At 46.0% G+C, this 21,502-nt stretch overlaps 2 protein-coding genes across 2 annotated transcripts in view; both read left to right on the forward strand.

Moving 5' to 3' along the window:
- The window catches only part of PAAF1 (proteasomal ATPase associated factor 1), a gene marked incomplete at both ends in the record, with an annotated part of 30,179 nt that extends 24,142 nt beyond the window's left edge, over window positions 1–6,037 (forward strand). The window contains 3 exons of the mRNA XM_084235771.1: window positions 2,198–2,280; window positions 4,248–4,330; window positions 5,960–6,037. Of these exons, the coding sequence (XP_084091897.1) occupies window positions 2,198–2,280; window positions 4,248–4,330; window positions 5,960–6,037 (244 nt within the window). The remainder of the gene's footprint in view (window positions 1–2,197; window positions 2,281–4,247; window positions 4,331–5,959) is intronic.
- Window positions 6,038–9,182: 3,145 nt separating this feature from the next.
- DNAJB13 (DnaJ heat shock protein family (Hsp40) member B13) lies at window positions 9,183–20,288 on the forward strand (the record flags this gene model as incomplete). Its single annotated transcript, XM_084237492.1, has 8 exons — window positions 9,183–9,296; window positions 13,641–13,744; window positions 14,665–14,826; window positions 16,889–17,046; window positions 18,105–18,218; window positions 18,435–18,548; window positions 19,470–19,546; window positions 20,135–20,288. Exons 1-8 carry the CDS (start codon window positions 9,229–9,231, stop codon window positions 20,286–20,288), a joined length of 951 nt encoding a protein of 316 aa, XP_084093618.1. The 5' UTR covers window positions 9,183–9,228.
- Between the last annotated feature and the right edge of the window lie 1,214 nt (window positions 20,289–21,502).

The following is a 21,502-nucleotide window of genomic DNA, read 5'->3' on the forward strand; positions in this document are numbered from 1 at the left end:
AAGTAATGAACTAAATATTACTTAAAATATTGTGTAGTGCCTTTAAGTTTATGGAGTTCAGTAATTTTTTTCTCTGGTCTAAGATTGATTGCTTTTGCTTCAAGTAAGTCAACTCTGTTTATTAATTTGATCACACCCTATTTAAAAACCGGTCTTGTCCTGCTCCTAAAGCCATCCAGAGATAATCACATAACCTTTTTCTCCCAGGGTTTAGCAATTTCTACTATCCTTTTCCTTCCTTTGTTCAACTGATGTTTATTGAATGACTTTGGGGACCAAGCTTTATGCAGAGCACTGAAAAACAAGATTAAAAGATACATACTCTGCCTGTGAGACACTTGGAGTCTCTTAATAAGATGGACAAGTAATTGTCCATTCAGTGTGATCAGTAGTCTGCTGTGGCTATAACTGGAATTTGAGGAAGCACTGAGGGGGAGGGAAAAGGTGAGACTACTTCTCCAGGGCTGGTCTTATTTAGTAGGATGGTAGCAGTTAAAGCTGAGAAGCACCTGCACTTGGTAGACTAGACTCTGTGGAAGCATGAAAGCATGTAAAAGTGTGGCACTTCCAGGAGTCTCTCATGTAGTTTATTTTATTTTTATTTTTTAAATTTTTTTTAAATAGATTTATTTATTTATACAAGCACTGGGTACAGTCAGAAGTGCGGGAGGGTAAGAGAATTCAGAGGCAGAACGGAGAAGAGAACAGGCAGAGCGACTAAGTACACTGCTGAGGGGAGCAGCTGGCGTGGCAGGAGAGGTCTGCGCACCGTGTGGGACCCTCGCCGGTGCCCAGGGATGGAGCCAGCGCTGCAGAGGCTGCGGGCAGCTTCACAGCCCAGCGCTCAACCACTGCGCCACCAGGGGAGGCCCCTCTCATGTAGTTTAATATGACATATACATTGTAGGTGGGGCAGTGGTGAAAACTAATGTCAGACAGGAAGACAGATGCTTGCTCAGTGAGGTCTGACCTGCCATCCTAAGGAGTTTGGACTTTATTCTAAGAGCAGTAAAGAAATTCAGCTAACAAGTGATGAGTTTACATCTTTTCTACATAATTTATATTATTTTCATTTTGCACTTGTTTTTTGTCTCCATGGAGATGGACACTCTCTGATCACTATTGCAAAATCACCCTTACATTCGTATTTATTTTTTATTTATTTATTTATTTTTAATTTATTTTTATTTATTTATACAAGCACTGGTCATAGTCAGAAGCACAGGAGGGTGAGAGAATTCACCAGAGCCAGAGCGGGGAGCAGAGCAGGCAGAAGGACCGAAGTACACTGCTGAGGGGAGCAGCGGGCGGCAGGAGAGGTCTGCGCGCCATGTGGGACCCTCCTCCGGTGGCTGGGGAGCAGCCGGGTATTGAACTGGCGCTGCAGAGGCCGCAGACAGCCTCGCAACCCAGCACTCAACCGCTGCACCACCAGGGAGGCCCTACATACGTATTTAAATTGCTTCTCATTCACCTTTCTCTTTCATTTTACAGAATCCTGACAGTTTTAATATTTCATAACCAGTCATAATTTTGTCTATAAGTAAAAAATAATATGTTATTAACATTGATATTTTAAACTCTTGTTAGGCCTCCCCTAAAAAACTGAAGATATTGGTGGTGACTTGGTTTTCTAGGCTCAATTGCGTGTTTAGATTCACTCTATGGTGGTTTTTTTTTTTTTTATTTTTTTTTAATTTTTTTATAGAGGCATGTTTTATTTATTTGTTTGTTTGTTTGTTTGTTTTGCTTATACATGCACTGGGTACAGTCAGAAGCGCGGGAGGGTGAGAGAATTCACCAGAGCCAGAGCGGGGAGCAGAGCAGGCAGAAGGACCAAGTACACTGCTGAGGGGAGCAGCGGGCGGCAGGAGAGGTCTGCGCGCCATGTGGGACCCTTCTCCGGTGGCCGGGGAGCAGCCGGGGATCGAACCGGCGCCGCAGAGGCCGCGGGCAGCTTCGCAACCCAGCGCTCAACCGCTGCGCCACCGGGGAGGCCCTCCATGGTGGTTTTGAATGGATTTTCTTTGTCTGCCAGTTAAAGATCTTGCCTGGAAAAAAAATAATACATATGTTTGTTTATCTCTGTCCACATTTGTCCTGTTTGCTTTTATCTAGTAAATATTACATGTTGAATATAATCAAATATTGCTGTTGAAGAAAAACATGAAATTTCACTTTTTACTCTAAATCCTAGGGTTCCAGTACAAGTCATCCACAGATCAGGAGCTCCAGTTCTGTCCTTGCTAAGTTTCAGAGATGGATTCATTGCTAACCAAGGTAGGTCCAGGGCCCATTTGAGAGAATTTTTTTTTTTAAAGATTTATTTATTTATGCAACAACTGGAGTACAGGCTAGAGGTGTGGAGGGTGAGAGGATTCACCAGAGACAGAGTGGGGAACAGAATAGGCAGATTGGCCAAAGTACACTGCTGAGGGGAGCAGCGGGTGCGTCAGGAGAGGTCTGCTGCACCATGTGGGTAACTCCCTGGCCGGCGGGGGATCAACCTCTTGCTGCAGAGGCTGCGGATAGCTTCATAGGTTGCATCTTAACCCCTTGCGCCACCAGGGAGGTCCTGTCAATGCCCTTTTGAGAGTAACTAAATTTGAAAATTAGATATACTTTTATTTTTTTGGTATAACTTTCCTTTTCCTAATGTATGTGCTCAAATTTATAGATTCAAGAATAATTGGGGAGCATAGATTTTCTTAAAGAAATAATATATATAGGCAAATTAGCTGTTAAAAATGTTTGCAAATAGGGTAAGTTTGCAAATAATATGAGACTGCAGTTGCTTGCTCTGTGTCCTTGGCAGGTATTCCTAACCAGAACAACCCTTCTTTCTACTGAGCTTCTTATACTTGATGTTCAAATTCTCTCCAAGTCAGGGCCTCCCTGGTGGCTCAAGTGGTTAAAACGCAACCTATGGGGGCCTCCCCGGTGGCGCAGCGGTTGAGCACTGGGTTGCGAAGCTGCCCGCGGCCTCTGAGGTGCCGGTTCGATTCCCGGCTGCTCCCCAGCCACCAGAGGAGGGTCCCGCATGGCGCGCAGACCTCTCCTGCCGCCCGCTGCTCCCCTCAGCAGTGTACTTTGGTCCTTCTGCCTGCTCTGCTCCCCGCTCTGGCTCTGGTGAATTCTCTCACCCTCCTGTGCTTCTGACTGTACCCAGTGCATGTATAAACAAAACAAATAAATAAATAAAAACATGCCTCTAAAAAAAAAAAAAATGCAACCTATGAAGCTATCTGCAGCCACTATCTGAGTTTGATCCCCAGCCAAGGAGCTACCCACATGACACAGCAGACCTCTCCTGTCTCATCTGCTGCTCCGCTCAGCAGTGTACTTCAGTCAGTCTGCCTGTTCTGTTCCCCACTCTGTCTGGTGAGTCCTCTCACCCCCTGCACCTCTGGCCTGTACCCAGCTCTTGTATGCATAAATAAATAAATCTTTAAAATAAAAAACAAATTCTCTCCAAGTCAGTATTCATGGTAACCTTTATGGTCATCTTATTTGGCTCAAATAATGAGACCTGTTTGCCATTCTGCATCTTAGGACAGTCTTATTGATAAAAGATTAGTGATGTCCAGAGATGAATCAAAATATTGAAATTTTTTAAAAACAACTCCTTTGTGGACACAAAAACATTAATTCAAAAGGATACCTGCACCCCTATGATTATAGCAGCACTATTTACAATAGATAAGATACGAAAACAACCCAAATGCTCCAAAATAGATGACTGGATTAAGAAGATGTGGTACATATACACAATGGACTATTACTCAGCAATCAAAAAAGATAAACTCATGCAATTTGCAGCAACATGGATGGAGCTGGAAGGGATCATACTCAGTGAAATAAGTCAGAAAGAAAAAGAAAAATACCGGATGGTTTCCCTTATAGGAGGAATGTAGGGAAACCAAATAAGGGATCAGGAAAAAAAAAATTATAATAAAGAACAAAATTAACAGGCAACTATAAATCAGAGATACTCTGCAGGGGAGGGTGAAGGAGAGGGATCAAAATGGGAGGCAAGAGCACAAGGGACTATGGTGATGGTGCACAGGTGAATTGGTGGTAGGAATTTTATAGGGCCTACACTTGAGAGAAGAAAGCACACATTGTACAAAAAGGAATGATTGATGTGAAATATGTATAAAAATTTTTAAAAATAATTAAAAAATAAAAACAACTCCTTTGTATGCAGTTTTCTCTTAAGTTATTTAAATTTTCTTTCTGCCTTTTAGGTGATGGAAGCTGTTTCATTGTCCAGCAAGACTTAGACTATGTCATTGAGCTCACTGGGGCGGACTGTGACCCTGTTTACAAGGTATAAGGCCGGAGCAGGGACCAGGCCTGGGTGATTCTCACCTGGGATCTATAGCTGACATGACTGAATTCAGTCTTTTTGTGGTTGTTAGTGGTGATTAAAAACTTAGGGGTGCTGTCAAAGAAGTCAGAATTTTGAATCACAAATGACTTACTTATTTGAGGAAATTCTTATAGGTCACTATACCAGTTTTGCTCTGAGGTCCTACTATTTTGTTTATATTAAACATGTTTGGATTTTCTAGTAAACTAATTCAACATTTTGTTTTTGCTCAGTAAGCATTTTTAAAAATAATTTAAAATTTAATTTTTTAATTGTGATAACCTTAGTATTCTCCCTATCAGGTATCACCACTACAGGGTACCCGGAATCAAAAAAGATAAACACATGCCAATAAGTATTTATTTGAAAGAAATGGCATATGTTAGATACTGGAAAAATCACTTCACCTCCCCAATCTGTCAATTCATCAGTAAAATGGGGATAATAGTGAAATAATGCATATGACAGCTCTTTATAAATTTAAAATGTTCTGTAAATATTAGCTATCATCATGATTGTTGTTATCTTTATTTAAAAATTCAAGACTGATTGTCTCATTTGATCAGAGTAGAAAGAGAAAAATGAAAGAGGAAATAATATTTATTGACCAGTGCTGTATGTTTTACATATATTATCTCACTTAATCATATTAACATTCCTTGAGGTGTAGATATTATTATTTCTATTTTTATAAAGTATTACAATTAATGCATATTTATAAATATTCAAATAATGTCTTATAGACTTAAAAGTCTCCTTTTAGACCTTGTTAGTTCCATTTTTCTTTCCAGGAGTAACTAATATTAACAGCTTGGCATATATCTTTCAAGACAATTTTTGGAGAATGTGCACTTATTTCTGTGCTTATGCATTTATGTAGATAATATAATTTCATCTTTGTACATAATTGGGACAATTCTGTATGTATTACCCTATGCTTTTTTTATTTAACATCTTAGAACTCTTTTCAGACAGATGCGTATAATCCTCTTCATTAAAAAAAAATTCCTGTATTGTGTTCTACAGTGTGAACTAACATATTACTTCCATTTTATAAGTGAGTAAACTGGGCCCTGATTGGTTGACAAGGTTGCCATAGGTCATGCAGCTACATCTTAGCAAACCTGAGATTAACCAGAACTCATGGTATTTCTGCTAAATTAATAGTTCTTAACCTTCTTTTAGTCTCCAACTTCTTTGATTAAATCCTCAGAAGAAGAAAAGACACATATTTAAAGACTTCTTTGCATACAATTTTATGAAGTTCAAGGATATCCAAATCTAAGCCCATCTATGACCATCTCCTCCCCAGGGTCATACCCTCTGCAGTAAACCATGTCTATCACTAATGGGTTTGCTCTCCACTTAGGCCAGTTAGTTTCTCTACTTTGTAGTCATAAGTGCCCTTGACCTTGGCCAGCCATTTTAAAAATATATATCATGGATATAATTCTTCTCATCCCTTTGGAATCAGTAAAACTTCTCAAACTCCACTGTACTAATGGGAGTCAGTGACAAGGCTCTGTCTTTTTTTAGTATGAGAGTGCCAGACTTCCTTTGAGCTCTGAACTCTTGTTTGTGTTCCAGGTAGCCACATGGGAGAAGCAAATCTACACATGCTGTCGAGATGGTCTTGTACGACGCTATCAGCTCTCAGATCTCTGACCCCTTGGAAAGAGGAGTCCCCAGATGATAAGAAATATGGACCCTGCTAGCCAGTGAACAGATATATCATCAGTCCTTCCTGAGGACCATGGCCTTTTATTGTCATGGGCACCTTTTGGAAGTCTCCAAAAGTCAGCTACATGTGGACCTATCATTCCATGACAAGACCTTCTCTGGACTAAGTAAGAAGATTACTTGTGATCACTGCATTTGCCTCAACTTCTTTAAACTCATTCCTGCAACACAAGGCAAGGATATGGATGCTTGTAGTTTGATCTCATACCAGTTGTGTTAAATGTTTACAAGTGTCAGAGGACTAAAGCCTGTTCTTCGAAGCAAATAAAGAGAATATGTTTGGAGGAGTCTGAATTTAAAAGAATTTGTTACTCCTACTCCAGAAAAAAGCCCATCAAGCTAATGGAACTCCTTTCTTGGGCACTTCTTATTAGCCTGCTCACAGAGAACAGAGAGCTTGGCAATAGCAGTAAATAACCCATAAGCAGCAACATAGAAAATATTTGTACATAGGTAGAATAATCAATTGTCTTGGTCTTCTTTAGACTAAGAGGTTTTCTCTGACATGGAATTTCCATTTCCAAGACCAGAACAACCTGAGTCAAATTGACATGGCTGGTCAGCCTCTATCCTAGTGATGAAGTTGAATCACAGTCATTATAAAGGCAGTGGCTATCCTAATGTGGTCCCTGAAGCAACCATATCAGTGTCACCTGAGAACTTAGTAGAAATTCTTGGGCCCTACCCCAAACTTGAATCAGAATTCTGTGGTTGTGGCCAGCAGTGTGTATTTTAACAAACTCTTCAGGTAATTTTTTTTTTTTTAAAGATTTATTTATTTTTATACAAGAGCTGGGGTACAGGCCAGAGGCACAGGAAGGTGAGAGGATTCACCAGAGACAGAGTGGGGAGCAGAACAGGCAGATGACCGAAATACAATGTTGAGGGGAGTAGCAGGCACGACAGGAGAGGTCTGCTGCACCATGTGGGAATCTTCCTGGCTGGCCAGGAAACGAACCCACGCTGCAGAGGCAGACAGCTTCACAGCGCTGAGCTCAACCCACTTCTCCATGGGGGAGGCCCACTCTTCAGGTAATTCTAAGGCACACTAAAGTTCAAGACCTAGAAGAAGAGATGGCAAAGGTACTTTATTCATAACTGGGGCCCAAGGCCCCTAGGATGGCAAGGCTGGTGAGGATGGCAAGCTCAAATAGTGAAGGGGCTCAAATGCCAGGTTAGGAGCTTGAACTTAGCTTGGTTGGCAGAGAGAAGCTATGGAAGGGACTTAAGCAAGGGAGAATGACATGGTCATCTTTTCTTGACATACACATAATTTATGTATCCCGTGATTTCAGGTAGTGGCTCAGTTCTTTTCATCTTAGTACATGTAGACCTTCTTAATTCCTTTTAACAATTTTTAGAATATTGAACACTGGTGCCTCCCTGGTGGTGCAGGTGGTTGAACGCAGTGCTATGAAGCTGTCCGTAGCCTCTGTAGTGCCGGTTCAATTTCTGCCAGCCGCAGAGATACCCACATGGTGTGACAGACCTCTCCTGTCTCGCCCTCTGCTCCCCTCAGCAGTGTATTTCATCAGTCTGCCTTTTCTGTTCCCAACTCTGTCTAGTGAATCCTCTCATCCTCCCACACATCTGGCCTGTACCCCAGTTCTTGTATAAATAAATAAATATAAAAATAAATAAATAAAAGCTAGAATTGTGAATAGTTTAAATTTTAAGAAAAGGAGTATGAACACTATATTGTTTACATTTTAGAGATTATTATAGGGAAGTTTCTTGGAAGAAGTAACACGCAGACTGGCCTACGTAGACAAAGATTCGGGTTTATTTGAGGGAAAAGTATATTCTCATGCAATTATTACAGCTACACTGTGACCTACAGTTTGCCCACTCAAGCGATTTGCCAAGGATAATAGAGGACAAGAACTCGAACACGGTTTATCTTAACTTAAAATCTCGTTTTTTCCCTATCATTCCCCATTGCTTGTGCCTAAACCAAATTGTGAAAGTAAAATTTTAGCTACAATTTGTTAAGTCTATATTTATATAGCCTCCATTGAGTCTATATATTTTATCCTATAACACTCTTAAAAAGTGTAAAGCATTATTCCTGTCTTACAGATAAGGAAAGTGAGTCTCAAGACATTTAGTATCTCAAGAAATTCAGTGCCTGACGCATGATTTGGCCTTGCCTAGTGTGTCTCCATGGCCTGTGCTCCTTTCATTAATCTTTAAGTTAAGATAAACCATACCATGTGGTCATAAGACCTCTGGGAATAGAGCAGTTTCATTTAAGGAGTGATTTGTGATAGGGTTTGGTAGACCAGAAGTGAGATACTCCAGAGGTCAGAAACACTGACTTCTAAGAAGCTCAGAGGGGGAGCATCTAAGAAACCAGATGAAAAAAACAGGATGATACACAGAGCATGGAAATATCTATCCCTCATTCCAGGACTCAGTATTCTCCATTGGCATCATAGTCATGAGCCCCTTTTTATACCATTTCCTGTTGCTGATGCCTAAACTAAATTATGAAAATAAAACACTGCAATTCATTGAGAAGCTTACTGGGTGTTTACTGAGTAAGTCCCTGGAGTTGATACCCTGGTTGTGAGGAAGTCACCCTTGACAGCCACTCTGAAATCCAGACCCAACAGGAAAGAGCAGGGGCTAGCTCTCAGGTGCCTTGCAGCCTTGTCTGTTGTGAATGGAACAATTTCCAGTTAATACAGACAAAGCTTTTTTTCCCTTAGGACTGAGGAGTGCATCCCGGGTGAGGAAGGTTGAACAAATCCCCATTCATAGTAATTACAGGCCTGATGCAGCTCTGTGCTGTACCTTATTTCTTGGCTTCCAGATGCCCTCTGGTGACTTTTGTGAGATGTGCCTCTTTCTCTGACTGAAAAGCCATTATTTGTTGTGAAAACTTTTAATTAAAACTGATTGCTGCTATCCTTAAAAACTTTCTGGTTTCTGAGTGAGTGCCCTTTATCAGGGTCACACAATCAGTTCCAGTTCTCTCCTCTGAGACAGAGCTGAAGGGGGTTTACTTAGGCGGAAAGGACTACAGCTCCCAGGGTGCCCCTGTGCTGTTGTCAGGAGCAACCAAGGAATGCAGACTAACAGCCCTGCTGGAGATAGGACTCTGACTGCCAGCCATGGGCCAGGATTACTATTCTGTGCTCCAGATCACTCGCAATGCAGAGGATGCCCAGATCAAGAAGGCGTAAGTTGGAGCAAGACTGAGGCTTTTGGGGTGTATTGGGCAGGCTCCACCTTCTCTTTCAAACAGTTTTCCTGCAGCATTTAGGGTAGGCAAGGTAAACCCAGTACTTTTTCTTGCACCCTGCACACCTGTATCCTGACTTTGGGCTGAGCCAGGATTCCTAATCCATTATCCTCTACCCTCCATCCCCTGTCCCCTCTCCTGGATGCTCTGTTTTTCCTAACAATGAAATGAAGATAACGGAGACATTTGAACGTTATCCTGAATATTATGGAAAACCAAAAGATTGGAAACAGGAGAGTGATCAGGCCAGATGGATGTGTTACAAATTTGGGTTTTTGACATAGAATATATAGCATCTCTGAATACTTCCATCAAGTGTTGGGACTTTATGGTCCATTTCTAAAAATATGTAGGACAGGGGTGAGCACATTTTTCTGAATGAAAAAAATTTTTGACAAATGTTTATTAAGCCTACCCATATGGATTAGGTGTAATGGTAGAACTTAATTGGGATATAATTGTGAATCAGACAGACAAGCTGCTTAATGTTGGCGAATACAGATGTTGACTAAGTCTCAACAATTATGACGAGTGTTATAAAGGGAGATACAGGGTGCTGCGGAAGGGATGATAGAAAGAGAGTCCTTCAAAGGCAGTCATGATGGTCAAGGCAAAGAGGATCCTTGAAGTAAGGCAGTGGGCTGGATAGGGGAGAGAATAGACTTGGAAATTAATTGGATCATTGCAGGTGAGAAAAAGGGAAGAATTAGGATAATTCAGTCAATTAATAATAGCTAGAATTGACCTGAGAACAACGCAGGGAATTGGGCTGCTGAATTCCATGTGGCTGAAAGTCTATATATAACTTTTGACTCCCCCAAACTTTACTAATGCCCTGCTGTTAACTGAAAGCCTTGCTGATAGCATAAGCAGTATATTAACATATTTGGTATATGTTACATACTATATTCTTACAAAAAAGTAATACAGAAAAATGAAAATGTTTTTAAAAATCATATGGGGAAACACATTTATAGTACTGTACTATATTTATTGATACTGTGAGTTTACATTATATTTATAAGAAAATTTGTCTGTAAGTGGACCCATGCAGTTCAAACTGTTCAAGCAAGGGTGTACATGTACTGTACATTTATTGAGTTGTGCAGAGTCTGTTCTGCAAACCTCCCATCATTATGTCGTTTAATCTTCACAACAACGCTGAGATATAGATCCCATAATTATCCCAAAACCATACACGGGGTAAGTGGCAGAACCAATATTCAAACTCCGTGCCTACTGCAGTTGCCCACCATGCGTCAGCTCGAGGGAGCAGAGTGGGAAAGTGGAGACAATCTACGGTGTGGTTGGAGAAAAAGATACAAACTCAGAAAACAACTAGAGAACAAGTCAGGACAATGTGTGATGTTGCTCACTTTTTAGGGCATCTCATCGACCAGCAGGCCCCAAGTAGAGAAAGGTCAATGGAATGCAGAAATAAAAGACAAATTTAAGCACCGGAAGGATCCAGGCCTGAATTGAGGCTTTCTTACCTGCTTGCTGTGTGACAGGGGAAATCACTTAACCCCTCTGAGCCTTGTTCCCCCTCCTTCCTACCCCTACCCCTGCAAAATAAGGGTTGTTATGTTTTGCTTGCAATTCTCATAACTGATTTTGAACTTTGTCATTGAGAAGAACTGGTGTAGAAGTCTAAGGGAGGTCATGACAATTGCTTTCAAGTCTGAAGTAGAGCAGATTCTGTCTGTAAGACCCCCTAAGGGCAGAGCCAGGATTCTCATGGATGGAGGAAGAGTCACAAGTCAGAAGACCCAGCTCAGTAAGAGGAAGCGTTGCATAAAAGTCAGAGTGGCCCACGGTGAAGACTGCCTTGAGTGACGGTGAGCTCACATCATTCACTGCTCCGAGCTAGACACTGCGAACAGACAACTAGATACAGCATCTCAAGGAACTCAGAGTCTAGTGGGGGAGAGAATGGCCAGTCAGCAACCAACAGGAGCACAGTGCACTAAGTGCTGGGATCAGAGGTGCTGGGTGCTGCGAGGGGAGTGTCTAACTAGAATGGAGGCTGCAGTCAGAGACAGCGTCCTGGAGGAGTTACCCCTGAGCTGAAAGTTGAAGGATGAATGAACTCTTGCCAGAAGGACATGGGAGGGTCTGGCAAGGGGTGAGTGTTGCAGGTAAAGGGGCAGAAGGTCAAAGGCATGGGCAATGCATTGTGGGGAGTTTAGGGCATGACAAGAAGGGCAGGAGAAGTCTTGGGCCAGACAGTAAAAAGGCAAGAGAGAGAAGTGGGGTGAGTCACTGGATTTCATGCTGAAGATTAATGGGGAGCCAGTGAAGGATTTAGGCAGGAGAGTGACTTGTCAGGGAATATTTTAGAAGCATCAAATTTACAAAATTTGATGACCCAGTTGGAGCACACGGCATAGATTGAGGGGAGGGAAAACTGGAAGCAGGGAGGCAGGCTTGGCAACAGCCAGGGAATGAAAAGGCAGGAACGGAACATTATTTAGAAGGAAACACTGACTTGCCTCGGGGGCTGGTAGGATGTGAGTAGAGGGAGGATTCAAGAGAAGGGGAGCTGACGACGCTGCTCAGATTTTGGAGGCAGCGCCTGGGCAGGAGAGGGAAAGTCGGGAAGTGAAAACGTAGTTTGCCTTTGTGCTCACTGGTTTTGTAGGGTGGGACCTTGGCGAGGAGACGCCAAGCAGACAGCTGGATGCAGAAGCCTAGAGTTAGGGAAGTGGCATGACCTGAGGTAGAGATGTGGGAGTCTTCAGAGGGTAGGTGGTGGTCAGGGCTGTGGAAAAGACGGACTTGCCTGTGGAGCACAAACGGGGGGAAGAGAGGCAGCAGAGAACCCCCTCCCACCAGTGTGAAAGGAGTGAAGGCAGAGGAGGCTGTGAGGTCACATTTGTACCAAGCTACTTAGGACCCACCCCCACCTTCCATACTCGCCCCCACCTTCCTTACTCTGCTTTCAGGGGGTGGTAGGCTGGCCCCTAAAAATAGAGGTGTATTTTATGCAGTCTTATAGCTCAATGATAAACCAACAAGATTTTTTTTTTAAAAAAGCTATCACTGAAAAAGGATAAAGCTTTTGACTTTAAGGCCTTAAGGTGTAACACCAAAGCCTGCTATTTGTTAATGAATGACTGGCCTGTCTTTTCCACCAGGCTGAGTTGCTTTTCCAGTTCTGTGTCCACAGTGCCTAGCACTGAGCAGCAGTGAATAAATGATGTGCGCGCACGGCCCCGCAAGGCAGAATGAATGTATGCATGAACTGCATCCATAGACCTCCTGGCCCTCAGACCCCCTAGCGCATCTGTTGTAAGGAAGCACAGGTAGAGGGCTGGGAGGGAGGAGAGTGGGGTATTTGTTCTCAGCTCCCTTTCTATGAGATCTCTTCAGGTTGGCCTAACCCCTTACCTGAAGATCACAGCTGAGGGCCCGGCTTCATACTCCCTCCCGCCCTCCCCTTTCTGCTGTAAGCTCAGAGGTGCTTCAGTCAGCTCTGGGCTCCCCACTTCAGGATACTGTGCCGTCCCTCATGGTTTCTCCTGCTTTGGGGAGTCTCTTATTAAACTCCCACAGAGCACCCCATCCAAGCCATCTCTTTCCTCCTGGTGAGACACACCGAGGATCCAGATCCTCTAATGCTACAGAAGACGAGCCCCTGAGTGGTGGCATTAGGCAGATACCAGTGTGAGGAAGGAATGAGCACAGGGGCAGGAGGCAGCAAAAGGCCCTAACACGCACCAAGGGCCGCTCTGTTTCTGGCCCTTTGGCACCTGACTATATCTGGTCCTTCCAAGAAGTCTGAGTATCAGTTCAGACACGGAGATGGGGTTAGATGTGTAAGAGAAGTATTAGGAAACAGCTGTGAGCCTGCAGGAGGGAGCAGGAGTGTGTGGGGAGAGCCTTCTGACCACAGTGCAGTCTGAGCCCTCTGAAAGGAGATAGGGAAGTTGGGGTTAGGAGTGCTGCAGGGGTTCCTGAGAAATCTCTGCCAGGGTGATGGTTGCTTGCTGAAGGAGTCCTGTGTCCTGCAGGCACGCAGGGCTCCACCATGCTAAGGCAGTGGATGGAGCAGCTCTGGGGAAGTGTGGCTGCAGCATGAATGCTGGGTTGGGGGTGGGGGCGCGGTGCAGCTACTTGAGCTCGCAGTCAACCAAGTTCCCTACAGCTTCTCTTCAAGGTCACCTGAACAAAGCATCTCCTCAGCTGTCTCAGCTGTGATTTATAACTGGGAACATCAAAGCTCTGAGTGGCCACCAGAGCTGTCACTCAGGAACACGTCAGCTGCTTTCCTTCCTGCAGGTATCGGAAACTAGCCCTTAAGAACCACCCGCTGAAGTCCTTGGACCCGTCCTCAACAGAGACGTTCAAGCAGATAGCAGAGGCCTACGATGTGCTGAGCGACCGTGAGTGATCAGGGCTGAATTTACCCCAGAACATCTTGTCCCCATGTCTCCATTAAAACCATTCCTATGTCTCTAGAATGTAGGACTCTCCAAGGGGGTTCACTGGTGATTAAGCATTCCTCTTTCCTGTCTAGAATCTAAACAAACTGAGGAGGAAAACAGAACAAAGAATTGTCTTCCTCAGTAAACACAAGCTCAGGGCGTGGATGAGGTGTCCCAGGAGAGTTCCAGGATTGGCTTACTGCCAAGGGCCTAAGGCCGAGGCTGGGGCAGGGATGTTCAGTTATTCTTCTCAGCTTTACTGAGTCGCTAGGTCTCCATCTCTCCCAGGACCATGGATGTGTAAAGGGCAGAGAGAGGCTAGTAAGGAAAGCTCTCTGCCTGGAAATCAGTACTTCTTTGCCTCATGGAGGTTCCCTAAGGTCTAGTCCTGGAGACTGTAATCATGGATACTGTGTGGGAGAATGGCCAGAAAATCACCAAGGTTTCTCCAGCCCCAAATTTCTAGGACTTTAGAGTTCTTAAATTCTAGGATTTCAAAAATTAGAGTTTGGGAGATTTCTGAGACTCTAAAATTTCAAGCTTCTAAAATTCTATTCAGCCCTATGTAAATATAGCTACGATGACATAACCAGGACAACCTCGCTCTTAGTCTCTCAGTTCCTCCTCCAAACCTCCTGCCCCCACCGAGTCCCAGTCTTTGCCATCTCCTTTCTGGACTAGGGGGGCAGACCGAGGCCCACTCAGAATGAAAGTAAGCCTCCAACTTCTAGAATCCCCCTCCAAAGGCGTCAGACAGCAGGCACTTTCGAAATAAGGCTGTTTGCTACTCTCTCTTCCCCATATCTTCCTGCTTCCCAGCTCTCCATCTGTCTCAGCCTTGAGGCTGAGTTCCTCCTCAAGGTCACACATATCCACAGCTGTGAAGAGAAGCATCTATGACAAGTTCGGAGAGGAGGGCCTGAAGGGCGGGATTCCCCTGGAGTTTGGATCCCAGACCCCATGGACTACGGGGTACGTCTTCCACGGCAACCCTGACAAGGTTTTCCATGAGTTCTTTGGCGGAGACAACCCTTTCAGTGGTAAGAGGTTCTACCTACCCCTGTGCCTGACTGGGAAAGGACATAGCTATAAATGATTTTTTTAACTTTAATATATATATATACACACAATATCTTACATATACAGATAGGTATATATAGTACATGATAAAAAAGAAATGATTTATTTAAAGATTTGTTTTTATTATGCATACAAGAACTGGTGTATAGGCCAAAGGTGCAGGGTAGGGTTGGGGGTGGTGGTGAGAGGATTCACCAGAGACAGAGTGGGGAACAGAACAGGTGAATCTACTGAAATACACTGCTGAGGGGAGCAGCGGGTGAGACAGGAGAGGTCTGCTGTGCCATGTGGGTAGCTCCCTGGCTGGGGATGGAATGCATGTTGCAGTTGCTGGAGATAGCTTGATGGCACGGAGACTTTAACCCCTGTACCACAGGGAGGCCCCAAAGAAACAATTTATTGAAAACAGAAATAAATTCTAGTCTTCCATTTTCTTCCCCACTCACTATTCACAGTTTATGTATCCTTCCAGAAATTTTTAATGATTATATGAGCATGTATTTATTTTTATATGTCTCTTATTTTGTTGAGGAAAAGGATCATGTTGTACACATTGATTTTTTTTTCATTTACTACATCATGAAGAATGTCTTACATTAGATCTTCTTTATTCAATTAGTGACTGTAAGATTTAATTGTACAGGTGTGTGTTGGTCAGGGATCAATTGTGGAAACAAATAGCAGGGGGAGAGTGGATTAATACAGGGAGGCAGAGTGGATTAATACAAAGGTGTAATGCAGGCACTTAGATACCTGAAAACATCACTGGAAGAAGGCCTGCATGAGAGGCCTTAGCAATTCCTCCGAGAACATCAACTCTAAACTCACAAGGACAGCCTCACCCTCTCCAGGTTGAGGTGACTGCACCATTTCAGCCTGTGAAGTTCACTCCACAGCACTAAACACAAGACGCAGGGCACAGAAAATCTTCATCATGACAGCGACCCCTGCCTCTACAGTTTACAAAGGGCTTCACTTCTGCCAATAAACCAAGTGGTCCAGGGCACAGATCTGTAGTCAAATGGTCCTGGGCTGAGATCCCAACTCTACTACTAACTGGCTGTGGGATCGTGAGCGATTTGCTTGCCTCTCTGGGACAATGAGATAATAATGTGAAGAGCTGAAAGACAGTGCCCACTGCAGAAGCTCTAGTTTTTAGGTCTTCATCATCATCATCATCATCATCATGGTGTTATCTAATCCTAATGGTGGAAAGCGGGTCAGACATAATTACCTCATCCCGCAGATGATTCGTTCCCATGGGTGAACTGAAGCCCGAGCGGCTGCACATCGCATCAAAGGCCACGGCTCTTTTTGCACCAGAATGAAGGGGCAGGGCAACAAGAGGAGTTGGGTGTTGCGTTGGGCAGGGGCAAAAATGCATTTGGGAATATGCTGGTGACCTCTCAGATTTGTTAAGGGTCATCCTCGCCTCTCCATCTCAACTTCTGATTTCGTAGAAACTTGAGTCTTTAATGGTCTTGGGCTGGGCTGGACAGTGAGGGGAAGAGGGAGGAATGACCAACAATGATTCTCCCCCAAAAACCTAAAGGCAAGCCATTTGTAGTACTACCAGGTGCTGCCACCAGAGGGCACTCAATCTCTCTAGAGGCAATACTGAGGGGTACTTTTCCAAGGGGGTGTGTGAGTGTGTGTGTGTGTGTGTGTGTGTGTGTTGTGTGGGGGCGTCAGGGAAGTGGAGATGAAATAATGGAGAGTGGCAGAGAATGATGATCATTGAGTCTACAATGGAGGACATCTTGTTGACCTGGCCAAACACCAGTGGGAACAAGTGGATGCTGGTAGATATCTGAAGACGGGGTGGGTGTCCAGTCTCTGGATACTATATTTCTTTTCTTTTCTTTTTTTTTTTGTGGGACCCTCGCCAGCGGCCGGGGATTGAACTGGTGCTGCAGAGGCTGCGGGCAGCCTCGCAACCCAGCACTCAATCGCTGCGCCACCAGGGGAGGCCTTGGATACTATATTTCTTATTTCTTACTCTGCACTTCCCACTTCCTGCAGAGTTTTATGATGCAGAAGGACATGAGGTAGATTTGAACTTCGGGGGACTCCGGGGCCGAGGGGTCAAGAAACAGGACCCCTCCATTGAACGCGATCTCTACCTATCCTTGGAAGACTTATTCTTTGGCTGTACCAAGAAAATTAAGATCTCCCGGAGGGTGAGTTACTTGCTTTGCTCCTACTGGGAGCCACCATCTATCCCCTCTCATCCTACCGGTCACTTCCTCCCTAACTGGAAACCCCAAGTATGGTATCTGATAGAATCATGGAATCTTAGACTCATCGTAGAATTCTAGAATCTTAATTTGGAAGGGACAATTGAAGGTATTGGTCTGGTTCATTCCTAGCCCAGGAATCCCCTCTGCCACACTCCTAACCACAATGACCTTTCCTGTCATTTCTGCCGCATCCCTGTGGGGAGTTCTGGCTCTAGTAGGAGGAGTCTCTGGTGGATTCTATCCTCTGGGCACTGACAGAGCATTCCCCCAGGGTTGCCTCAGGATGCGTGTCTCCTGAGTAAGAGGAACAGTGGAGTATGGAGGGCGGGCTGGGAGACAGTCCCTGAGAAGACTGGTTGAGGAAGCCCCTCAGTCCCAAGGCACAGCCCTGTGACAGGCACAAGAGCACGACCCCTCACATCTTTGCTCAGTGGGGGAGATGCCAACATGTGACCATGCATGGGGAATGCCATCCCTGTTGGCATGGGGAATGGATGAATGGCATAATAGGGGAATGCTCTGGGTAGAGCTCAGCTATATTAACTAGAGCGAGGTTGTCTGATACTCAGCTCAGTGTCCCACCTGCCAGTGGGAAGCCATATCCTGGGCAGCTGAGAGCATGTACTGGCATGCTCAGTAAAGAAGTAAATTGAGGGAGTGAGTGGAGGGTACAGGGCATGGGGGTGGGAGGAAGGAACTGAATATATGTTTTCTTTGTGTGTGTGTGTGTGTATGTGTGTGCGTGTGTGTGTGTGTTAATGGCCAGGGCTACATGATTTCCAGAACACAAATTAAGGGCTTGATCAACTCATGTTGACTGCTTGGCATCTCAGGCCCCAGCACCACCACATCCGATTCCAATAGTACGGGAGCGGGAATGGCTCAAGGCGTTCTCCCTAATCCTGGGAGCCCACGTACAGATCCCACAGAGTATCTTTCACAGGTGGGGCGGGCAGCTGGGAAATCCTGAGCAAAGGCCCTCCACCATGTCCCTGCAGGTGCTGAATGAGGACGGGTACTCCTCAACCATCAAGGACAAGATCCTCACCATTGACGTGAAGCCTGGTTGGAGGCAGTGTACACGGATCACCTTTGAGAAGGAGGGGGACCAGGTGAGAGGGAGGGATGCTACGAGGGTCAATCCCCTGGCTCATGTGGGTGGAAGGTTTATCACAGCAGGAGTGATGAGGTCAAGCTGGAAAGACCCTTCTAGGAAATCTGGTCTAATCTCATTGTTCAGATGAAGACATGGAGACAGTAGACACAGGAACTTGCCCAAGGTCTCACAGCCAATTAATCCTTGTCACCCCTTTGCCTCCTCTGCCCAGGGGCCTAATATCATCCCAGCTGACATCATCTTCATTGTAAAGGAGAAGCTACACCCTCGCTTCCGCAGGGAGAATGACAACCTCTTTTTTGTGAACTCCATCCCCTTGGGGAAGGTGAGTGAACATGGATGGGTGGATCAGAGTGCCTGTCCTGCCCCAGCCCCATGGGGCAGGCAAGCAAGTGGCACATTCCACTCCGCACAGTGGGGGTGCTTCAGACCATGCTGGTGCCGCACAGGGAAATCTGCCTGTACTCACTACTTGAGTGTGAGTGAGCCCGTCATGCCCTCACAACTCAAGCAAGAAATGCACCAGCCTAGACTTTGCCCTGGTCCCTCCCCCAACCTGCCATCAGTCACAGAGTCCTCAGTCTCACCTCCCAATCTCCCTCCACCTGGTCCTCTTCTGCTCATCACCTTCTGGATCTGCAGCAGCCCCCTTCACAGTCCTCCTGCTTCCCTTCTCACCTCCTCCAGGGAATCTCAGGGGCTTCCACACTCTCTGACCCTGCCACGCTGATTTTAAACATCTTTGCATGACTTTCCAGGCCCTGCTGATCTCACCCTCTGCAGGCCAGCCACTGCCCCACTGAGAGCTCCACCCACCTGGTGCTTATCAAGCCTCCTTTCTCTTGCTTACTCTGGGCACTTGCCTGAAACTGGAACGTTGTCTGCCTCCTTGTCTAGCTAGCAAAAGATCTTCCCTATCCTTTGAGGTGTTTATCAGCTGCCACCACCACCATGAAGCCCTCCTGCCTCACCCCAGAATGGTTTGTGGGCCTCTCCTGGGCTCCCATGCACTCCTTTACTCCCCCCTATCATACATAACATGTATGCACATCAACCTTACTACCAGACTGTGAGCTCCCTGAGGACAGATGATCCAGGCTTCACTCACCTCTGAGTCCTTGAATATCCTTTTGTCTCCTGGAGGCCCAGCTCAGGGCCTGGCACTGAAGCAGCTCCTGAAGTGCCTCCTAAATGGAATGGCCCTGGGGACTTCCCCTCTCCCATCTTTGGCCCTCATGTCCCCTAGGCTCTGACCGGCTGCACTGTGGAGGTAAAGACCCTAGATGACCGTCTGCTCAACATTCCCATCAATGACATTGTCCAGTGAGTCCATCTGCTTGTTCCTGGCAGGCAGGAGGGGGGCTGGCCTGGGCTGGGGTCGGACTGGTTGGCCTGGAACAGTCGTGCAGGTTGCGCTCAGTACAAATGGGGAAAGGCCTGAAACTCAGCCTCCACCCCACTCCAGCTGTGGGCTGCATTCACCTGGCGAAGAGCACCTTTTCCTAATTTCTGTGAAGTCACTAAAGGGGCTAGAGAGCCCAGTGTTGGGCATTCCTTGTTGCCTTCAGGCTTTAAAACCTAGATTAGAGCTCTGAATTGTTGCCTAAGTATTCAAGAGAGGCCTTCTGCTTGGGAAACTGCTCAGAGCCTAGCATTTCCCTCCCCCAACCCAGGATCGGCTCACCTTCCTCCTTGGTTGCAGTTCCCATATATAAAACATGATTCCTGGAATCCTCTGTCAGAGACTCAGCATAAATGCGTTTTCAGGAAGCAAACTGTCTGGAAGAAGCCAGCCTCCCCTCCCCTCCCTTCCCACCGGCTCTGGCTCTTGGAAGCTGGAGTGGCCCCCAGGCAGCTGGGCTCTGTCCAAAAAGCCATCTGAGTTTGCTTCTTTCATCCTCCCCGTCTCAGTCCCAAGTACTTCAAGAAGGTGCCAGGTGAAGGGATGCCATTGCCTGAGGACCCCACCAAGAAGGGGGACCTCTTCATCTTCTTCGACATCCAGTTCCCCACCCGCCTCACACCCCAGAAGAAGCAGATGCTACGCCAGGCACTGCTGACATAACAGGTGGGCTGGAGTTGGGGGCGGAGGAAGCCAGCCGGTCTTACCCCACTGCCCCGCCCTCGCTCCCGCAGCGTGTGCAGGCCAGACTGCGGATGGGGTGGCATGGGGTTTTTAAACTGACACAATAAAGATTTATTCCCTATCTTCCAGCTACACCCAGCATTTGTGTTGGAAGGAGAGGAGCTTCAGATAACCCTTCTTGTGGAGCAAAGGGAAGGGCGGGGCCCAAGAAGCTGAGCACCCTGTCCTGGTTTTGTGGGCTCTGAACCTCCACGCTCCCACCTTGATAGAGTGGGACAGGGCTGTGGGGCAGGGCTGTGTGGCTTCTGAGGGTCCCTGGCTCTTGTGTGATTTCTAGTGACACCTGATCTTTAGCAGAGACAGTCTGTAGCGTATGATCTGGTCACTCTGTAGAGAGAGGACAGGTGAAGCACAGAGAAGAAAATCTTGTCCCAGATCACACAGGGCTCAGTGTCACAGCTGTCACCAGAACCTTGACAGCCACGTCCCACAGGCTCACAGAGCTTAGACGGGGGCAGCACAAAGGACGTAAGCGCTAGGGATGGCTTTGGTTTCTACCTCTCCAGCCCCAACTGCTTTGTCTGTGCACTGGGTCCTGGACTAACTCAAGGCAGTTTTGGGCTCTGCTCCTAGCCCTCCACTGACTCCCAGACCACACAGAGTTCATAGGCCCCTCAGGTTCCTGGGGAGGACTGAGTCAAGGGTGTGAAAGTGCTTGGTGAACTTGCTGCTGAGATTTCAGGGTCACAGCACTGCTGCCAATGCTGCCTTTGGGAATCCCAGGCAGGTACAGTAGGGCCCGTGCAGATCATCCCTGCCTCCTCTATCTGCCTGCCTCCAGTTCCAGTGCACTATGCACCCCTTCAGTGCCAGGGGAAACTGAGGAGCATTTTGTTGCCCTTGCTGGAATCTGAGTTTGGGCTAAGTTAGGTCCACTCTGTGGAATGACTTCTTAGGTGCCAGAGAAGGCCCCAGTATTATCCATATTGCTTGGATTCCACCATTGAGAGCCATATATTCACTTAAGATCTTTATCTTAAGTGGGGTCTCAGTAGTACTTGTCCACCATTTTTAAGCCACCCGAAGAAAGCAGTGATAGTGGAGCTGGAGATGCAGAATCTGGACTAGGCCTCTAGGAAGCATCTCTGCAGTGGCTGGAGTCAGCCACACCTCAGGTGTGCTACTGTCTGGCT

The sequence above is a fragment of the Talpa europaea genome, assembly GCF_964194135.1.
Source record: "Talpa europaea genome assembly, chromosome: 1".
NCBI lineage: Eukaryota > Metazoa > Chordata > Mammalia > Eulipotyphla > Talpidae > Talpa > Talpa europaea.